We start from the raw sequence: 8,445 nt of genomic DNA on the forward strand, positions 1-8,445 counted from the left end.
ATATATATATATATATATATATATATATATATATATATATATATATATATATATATATATATACATGTATTTACAAACTTTATAGGGTATCATTTTTGGTTTGCTTAAACAAACTTTGTAGAGTAGTGGATACACCTAAAATATGTTTGAATATTCTAGAATATTTTTTTATCTAACAGTTGTTATTCATTAAGATTGATCTTGTATTTATAATTTATAAACATCTTATACTTTATAAACTTTCTTAAACCCTTTCTAGTATATTATTTTTTATTCTATCATCTAATGGATAAGATTAATCTTGTGTTTATAAATTATAAATATGCTTATATTAAAAATTTTATTTGATCAATTGGATTAATAAGTAAGAATAACACTACTATTAAGCAAACCAAGCATTTCTACTTGCAATGCATAGCAATTTATTTAAAAATACAAAGAATGAGTGAATATATTTAAAATATACTTGGATATTCTAATATATTTTACCATCTAACAGCTGTTATTCATTTAGATTAATCTGGTATTTATAAATTTTTAAATTTTTCTAAACACTTCCTAGTATATTCTTGTTTATTCTACCAGATATACAATATTTAAAATTTATAAATATATTTATGGTTATTGATCAGCTGAATTATTCAATAATACTAAACATGAATCACACTACTATTAAGCAAACCAAGTGCAATAAGCAGAAAAATTTTAAATATATAATTAAGTTATTTTATAAATTATAAGCTTGCTTATAATTTATAAACTTTTTTAAACACCTTATCTAAAGATTTTAAGGTTAAGGATTTAACCTTAAAATCCTTAAGACGTGCCTTTTAGGGTTCTAGAATATGCCAAGACTATGTGTCTTGATAGACTAGATGTTTTTTTTTCTGTGATGTTAAAAGCTTAAAACATAAGGGTTTTGTGCCCACTATTAAATTAGTTAAGCACCACACTATTACATTATATTTTATAAATGTAGTTTAATTTAAAAGTAAGTTGTTCATATTAATGATAGAATTAATGTAGTTTTCCCTAATATCCTATTTAAGAATATTCTATAATGTTTCAAGAATTAAAATATTCATGGATAATTTATACGGATCTTAGCTAGAAACACCAAGAAAATCAATAGTTCTAGCTGAATTCTTAGTGGCAACACAAATTGGCAACTAGGTGCTTAATCAATTAATTTACCAAGTGGTAGGGAGTTGTGATGAAAGGATTTGCAGTGTGTTCTTAAGTGACAAACAGTGGCCAATCAACCTAAGTATAAATTAAAGTAGTTAATTTAATAGGCATATGAACCATTTATCATTAGTCTACTATCAAAATAATCTTCATGATCCTTTAATATCAAATCTTTCAGACTCTTCCTCTCATATGCACCATATCACAATTACCTCTCATGTCACTGTTAATCCTTTTGATGCGGTGGTGTGTGTCTTTGATAGAGGATTATACATCCATTTCTGTGGTTTACAACCAACCACACTCATAAATCCTAACATTTGAAAATAATAGCATTAAAATTTTAAATTAGGCTAAAATCCTCTAATTTAAAAGGTTTAATTTAAACGTGAATTCAATAAAACCAAAATTCCATTTAAGATTGCATACTTATTATTTTAATTTCTTGAGAGATAAATTCAATTTTGATCTGATGTTTGAATTGAAGAGCTTTCCAAGCACTGAGCTAAATCTTCACACTTTCATTCATATGGCCAATTGGTAAATATCCAGAACTGTCATATGGTTCAATATTGAATTAGGTAATTGAAGTCAACATATATTATGCAATAATTTAAAAAATAATTCATAATGGTTTAAATATAAAGAGAAAAGGCCTATGAACAAGAATACACCCCTTTTTTCATTAAATTAATTTTTTTTGAAATATTTAAAGTTTAGCATCTTTGGAAAGGTTAAAGTCAAAAGTTTATTTATTAAATATGAATTTGGTGTTTCGACAAGGATTTCTCCCTTTTTTTGGATCCTTTCTAAATGCAACAGCAGTTCAATTCTCTTGCAAGATTTACCACTATAGGATTGATTTAAATCATAGCAATTTTTCTCTTGAATATGAATTTGGTGTTTAGACAAGGATTTCTCCCTTTTCTTGGATTCTTTCTAAATGTAACAGCAGTTTAAGTTTGTTCCCTTGTGAGATTACCACTATGGGATTGATTTGAGCCATAACAGCTTAAATGAGCTGCTTGATAATATGATTCCAAGTATAACAAAGAAAGAAAAAAAGTCAACGTTAAACAATGCCATTTGTATTGATGGCGCCAAAGCTGATAAGATTTTTTATAGGCTTTTTCATTGAGAATGATTAAAAAAAGCTGTCTTTGTTATTTTCTGTTATACGAATCAGTATAGAATATTCTTTATTGTGCCTTTTCTATTTAATTTTACTGAAATAAAATGAATTTTGACCTGATATATTTATAATTGTTAAAAAGTATCATTAACTGTATGGTGAATTCTGTGAAATTATACTCAAAGTAATGTTTACAAGTACATCATGGGTAATGTGCACTTGTAAACATCTCCCTAAGTCACAATATAACTAGTTGTGATCTGGCACACAACCCAAGATTGCAGAACCAGAGTTAAAAGTATTATGTAAATGTGCTGGAGAGCAACCTTGCTGGACGGATATAACAAGTTTCATTCAGAGTAGATTTCCATCATCCTAGTAGTGACATTCCCTTTATTTCTAAATAGTAGCTAATTACGCAATGCATGCAGGCGTTGCCCAGCAGCAGATATAAACAGATGCAACCTTGAAATTGTAGCTCGTTCAAAAAAAATGGCGAAAATGCTTGTTCTTCCTTCCTCTCCGTTTGGCAGCCGATGCATCTCGCAACACTCAGCGTACGTATTGCACTTTCAAGATTCTTGCTCTCTAATGTGTGGAATCCATGTGTAGCGATTGAGAATTACAATGTCATTGTAGAGGGACCTCGTGAAGGCAGCCAGGCTGGCCCTGGTCTCAACAACGTTGTCACCCAGCAGCTCCCAATATGTGTAAGACAATAATCATCTTGCACCACCTTTGCCTTTGCTCGCAGGCTTGCCACCTTTGCCTTTGTTCGCAGGCTGCCAACCTTTGAATCATGAATCCTTCTTCATGCGACGATCCACCCCTTTGCCACCCTTGACCCTCACGCCTTTCTTCACCACAACGACGCTGTCGCCACCGCTTTCTTGTCCATCATCCTGTTCTTGGACTTGTTCGAGATGTTGGATCGGCAATCGCCGCCGCTTTGCTCCGTGCTTGCTCCATTTTCTTCATCACCCTCCGCTTCTTGCGAGCCTCCTTGCGTCTATCGCTCTAAACTGCGTCCTCATCGCCTGGTCATCTTCCTTGGTGAATGGCTTCTGAACCTTGCAGTGCCGCTTCTCGTCGTCGAACATGTACTAGTTGTACGCGTCGTCGATGATCCTGTCCCTGTCCTTCTTCCGCAGCATCTTCATAAGTGAGGATCTCTAGTCCTCCTCTTCGTCCGAGGAAGAGTCGAACGAACCACTCGGCTCGGCTGCTACAACCTCGAAGTCTTCCCGTGCTCTCTTGAGCTTTCCTGGCGCAACCGTGACATCGGTCAGAGAAGCGTCCTTGTGTTGGTATCCGTCTCCTAGGTTTGATCTAAACTGGCGAAGATGTCTTGACTGAACCATTGCTGTGCAATCTGTTCCTTCGAGAGCTTGGCCTTGGGGAGCGACACGATGAGAGGATTGGCGTCCTCCTCCTCTTCTTCTCAGAAGCATTCTCTTCCACGTCCTCCTAAGATATTGTCAGCTGCTTGCAAGTTCTAACACTTTCATTTGGCTTACCTCCCACAGCTTTTCGTCTCCTGCATTAGCCCTTCTTCCGCGTTTCCGCCGTGCAGTGTTGCTTTCAGTCTTGCTCTGGCAGCGTTCATATGCACGATCAAAGAAAGATTCCAGCTCGTCGATGCGTTAACACTTACAAGGCGTATTTCTTACCTTTCGCGCTCGACGTCAGAATCCACATCATTGTCTTCGTCATCCTTCCGCTCCATGTCCTGCTTACTCATTTTGTCCAACATGTCGTCATCCGCATCTTCGACCCGATCCAAGCTTTTCTTCGCCTGCATCCAACATGAGCTCATAGGCATGACGAGAAAGCGGATAAACATACCTTGATTGAGCCAAAGAGAACAGATACCGCTCGCCATAAGTGACATCGACTTGCATCCCTGTTCTCTCATCAACATACACCACCACCAAAAGATAGACAAACAATATGTACCTTCTGTTTACGCTTGGCAGCCTTCTTTTTCGCCTGCTTGCTTTTCGAATCCATTAGAGACTTGAGCTCCTCCATTTTCTTTAGCATATCCTCGTCTTCATCTTCTTCTTTTTCGTCGTCATCCTGTTCAGCAGCCTTATCACCCTCCGAAGCTGCCGTTTTCAAAAGAGCTTTTCGTACATGCAGGCACCACCTGAGAGAACCAAATGAGCATGAAAGACAACAGCAACGAGAAGTAAAACTTACTTCAAAAGTTGCTTGAATTATTTCTTGCCCAGAAGTCTAAGATCTTCGCATAATGCCTCTACCTACAAGAAAAAAGTCCTCCGAATCAGAACAAGCAAATGTCAGTTGTTTCAGCGTGGTCTTTGATTGGCAAACTTTTCGGATCCTCAAACGAAATAGACGTAATGGTTTTTCGGACCAGATGAAGTCTGCTCTTTACGAAAAGTATCATCGTATCTGCAGAAAAAAGACATAAAACCAAGAGTCTATTTGGCGTGAGAACCCACCCCTCGCGGTGACGTTTCTGTTTACTACTACGAAGAACGTCGACCACCTACACAATTTACTCGGCTTTAGCGCAAGCACCTTGTTTACAATAACAAAACCCACCTTTGGGGGCTGAGGAATCTCTTCAAATAAAAAGCGAGGGTCCAAGTTACGCGGATCGATTTTCACGGGTGCCAGATACTTGAGACCAACCACGTATACTATGGGTTTCGTGACTTCCACCTTGGCCAAAAGCTACCAAAGGACACAAGAGGCAATGAATTATCACTCAGAAAACCATGCAAAAGCATACTTTAGCGCGTTATAATCTTGGGATCGGAAAACCTGCAAGAAAAAACCCAATTTTGGGAATCACAGAAGAAGGAAAATTTCAAAAATGGAGGAAGAAAAAGAATTCTTCGTACCTTGGTGACAAACGTTCGGCTCCCGGGGGATGGATGCAGGTGGCCGTGGAGAAGATGCCCGTGAGGTCTGTGGTAATCGGCGTGGATCTGGTGCCGATTCGCCCAGTGAGAGGGGCGCTGTCGCTCCAGCGCTGTCGCTCCAGGGCGATATCACCACTCCAAAATGCGCGTCGTATATTGGGAAGATTCTCGACCAGAATGGGTTGAGAATGGTCGATGTTGTGCTCCACGGTGGCTCCCCCAATGTGGGAGGTGCCTGGGCCAAAGAAGCCATGACGCAGTCGTCTCTTGTCCTGGATTCTTTGAAGTTGGCTACCAAGTTTCTGGCGCACAAATCCAGCAGGCAGTGCGCCGAGCTGAGGACGCCATACTTGCGATCGAGCTGCACGAGCTTGAATGCTGGGAGCAGCCCTGCTCCTTGGCGAGGTAGTAGACGACGAACCCTAAAACCCTAAACCCTAACAGATATTCTGGTGGATATTCGGGCGCTTTTAAAATGCGCTATTTACAAGGTCTTAAGACCGACGGATTATAATAAACTGCTTTGAAGACTTTTGTTTTGGATTCACATTCATAAAGTCTTCCCTTCTTGGTGATATAGTAGTTAGTTTAAGGCCTTCCAGTGAAATATGGCCCTATTAGGAATCTTAAGAATGCGTCATGTGGGGACACCCACGTGATGCATGCAGCCGTTCCCCTTTATAAGCAGATGCAAAACCTTGTATTGTCCAAGCATAATATTTCTGGTTTCAGTTCAAGGAGAATGGCCAAAGTGTTTCTTCTTTCCCCCCTCCTCTTTGGCCTGCTGCTCTTCGTAGCTGATGGATCTCGCAACACTCAGAGTACTCTTGCAAAATCTCTTGCAAATCGTTTCTCTAACCTGTAGATATTGTTTTAGTGACTGACAAGGAAAGTGATGTGACTTACATTGTAGAGGGGCCTCGTGAAGGTAACGACATTGCTAATCTCAATATTGTCATCTGGAACACCCTAAAACATGGTAACTTAGATCATGTTATAATCCCTCTTGTTGTGATCATGGCTGTCCTTGTGATATTTATTACTGCTTCTCTGCTTTTGATGCTTGCAGGCCTCCAAGATACGTACTGCTGCCTGAGGAACGGCTTTGGATGTATTCAGGAGTGTGACTCCAACATCACATACCACTGCTGCCTGAAGAATGCATTTGGATGCCTGCAGCTATGTGAGCCCAACGTCAAGTATTTCTGCTGCCTCAAGAATGGATTTGGCAGCTGTTTGCAGCTGTGCGACTCATCCAAGGAACACTACTGCTGCAAAAAGAACGGCTTTGGGAGCTGCACTGGAATGTGCCCCAAAAAGGTGAACCTGATGAAGTGATCTGCGTTTGATGCAACATCCTGGAAATTGCTGATATTTACAAGTTAAATAAAGCGCAAGACTTTTACTTTATTCAGCTCAGTATTGGGAGACAAGAAGAAATGGAAGTGCTATGTGTTAGAGGTAGAGATGAAGTAATTTCATGTATATGTACCATTCATATACAATTGATCTTCCTCCTTGTGCACATCTCTCTACTACTAACATGGTATTAGAGCAATTGGCTCCTTGATCCTGGGCATGGCACTTGCTGGCCAAGAGGCTAGTGACGAGAAGGAGGATGAGCCTCTTGATTGCAATCTTTTTTGCAATGCTTGAAGCTTTTGTTAGATGCGCTAGATGCTTGAGGTGTGGCATCAAGGCACCAGGCTGTGCAGAGGCACTGAGCAGCAAGCAGTAGCAAGCAAAGCATAAAGCCAATGGGAGATTGAGAAATTTCAACAACCCACATCAAGAATTGAATCAAATAAAATTCAAAAATATTGCATAACAATTCTTTGTAGAAATTTTCAACAATTGGGAAAGATGTTTATGGAGATTCAAATGTTTAGAAGTGGGAGCCTAACAATTCACAGCCAAGACCATATGCTAGTGGCAAGATTAAAGCCATAGCAAGGAACAAAGAGTGTGGTGTTAGTCCTAGTCAAAGTCTAGGCTTCTGCCACGTGGCATGGGGGTAGTTGCTCTCATTAGCGTCTCCTCTATCATTATCATGGTATCAGATTGTAGATCCTGATGGTTCACCATGCTAGGAGAGACCTGTGCTTTCTGATCAACAACTGTGGACTACATAGAGTACTGCAGAACATGGCAAGCAGTAGTACTGCTGCCAGTGCATTGGAGCAGTGTTTAATCCCTTTGTACAAGGGAGATTTTGCAAATTGGGCTGCCCTCCTGACACTCATTTTCTTGCGTGATAATTGTGATGCAGGCAAAGAGCCCAAGGTGCTCCTGAATTAGTAGACTGGAAGCTGCACAAGCAAGCCCTATCTACAATGGGTATTGGCCTAGGCGAGCAATATATTCATCTTCTTGATCTTGATAACAATACTCCCACAAATTGACCAATTTAACCCAGTTTCTTGGTGCTCAAACAATTGAACATGTGGTCAAGTTGAAGGGTGAGTTCTTCACTTTAAAGATGGATCCCCAATTATCTGTCGAGAAGTTTATCAATGACATTCTCTACTATGAGAAGCACCTTCGAGATGCAAAGCAGCCTTTGACTAATGTGGACAAGTGAGCAGCCCTGATCAATGGCATTCTTGATATCAAGGAGTATGAGAGTCGTTTTAGAATCTTCAAGGCCAACTCACTTTTGCAATGTGCTCATCTCTCAAGGAAGAAGAACGCCAACAGCAGAAATTGAAGACCAAGACTAAATCCACTACTTTTATTGCTCAAGGCTGATGTGTTGTGGTAATTTGCGACTGATTTTGGTGAATTTATCAATTCTCACACTTTTGGATCCAATGAGACTCCAACTTACAGTTGTAGTGGGAGTTCCAACAATAATTCAAAGAAGAAGAAACGCAAGCCAGGTTGCTGTAATTATTGCAAGATCCCAGGCCATTATGCAAAAGAGTGTCGGAAGAAAGCCGCAGATATCGCTACTGGGAAATATGTACCTCCAGATGGTGCAGGTCCTGGTCGAGCATATGTGGCGAGCTCTACCTTTCGTGAGTCTAAGATTTTATGGCTTTGCTGCTTTTCATATCGTGCCATACAAGGAAGTTTATTTATCTTATGCCGAGATTCCTCCTGGAAAAATCGTTCGAGCTGCTGGGGCCAAGTTTTATGAAGCAAAAGGAGTTGGTTCCATACTTATTGAGCTGAAGAATGGTGTCACTCGCCAGATTGATCATGTTTACTATGTCCCAGAGATGCAGGAGA

At 39.6% G+C, this 8,445-nt stretch overlaps 2 protein-coding genes and 1 long non-coding RNA gene across 4 annotated transcripts; 1 reads left to right on the forward strand and 2 right to left on the reverse strand.

The window, feature by feature from the left end:
• Window positions 1-2,929: 2,929 nt before the first annotated feature.
• On the reverse strand, window positions 2,930-3,904 carry LOC9662028. The gene is made up of 2 exons (XM_024662451.1): window positions 3,838-3,904; window positions 2,930-3,787 (listed from the first exon to the last, which is right to left on the reverse strand). The coding sequence occupies exons 1-2, from the start codon at window positions 3,861-3,863 to the stop codon at window positions 3,493-3,495; spliced, it is 321 nt and encodes a 106-aa protein (XP_024518219.1). The 5' UTR covers window positions 3,864-3,904; the 3' UTR covers window positions 2,930-3,492.
• Window positions 3,905-4,282: 378 nt separating this feature from the next.
• LOC112341764 lies at window positions 4,283-4,831 on the reverse strand. The gene is made up of 3 exons (XR_002990664.1): window positions 4,789-4,831; window positions 4,523-4,738; window positions 4,283-4,469 (listed from the first exon to the last, which is right to left on the reverse strand). It is a non-coding gene; the product is annotated as an uncharacterized LOC112341764 (long non-coding RNA).
• A 1,098-nt stretch (window positions 4,832-5,929) lies between these two features.
• Window positions 5,930-6,624, forward strand: LOC9662029. Of its 2 annotated transcripts, none has more exons than XM_024662058.1 (3): window positions 5,930-6,035; window positions 6,092-6,193; window positions 6,284-6,624. In XM_024662058.1, the coding sequence occupies exons 1-3, from the start codon at window positions 5,957-5,959 to the stop codon at window positions 6,550-6,552; spliced, it is 450 nt and encodes a 149-aa protein (XP_024517826.1). In that variant the 5' UTR covers window positions 5,930-5,956; the 3' UTR covers window positions 6,553-6,624. The 2 variants fall into 2 exon arrangements, with proteins under 2 accessions (XP_024517826.1, XP_024517831.1); XM_024662063.1 differs by having other exon boundaries at window positions 6,092-6,142.
• The last annotated feature ends 1,821 nt before the right edge of the window (window positions 6,625-8,445 follow it).

The sequence above is a fragment of the Selaginella moellendorffii genome, unplaced genomic scaffold (genome assembly GCF_000143415.4).
Source record: "Selaginella moellendorffii unplaced genomic scaffold, v1.0 SELMOscaffold_2, whole genome shotgun sequence".
Lineage (NCBI taxonomy): Eukaryota > Viridiplantae > Streptophyta > Lycopodiopsida > Selaginellales > Selaginellaceae > Selaginella > Selaginella moellendorffii.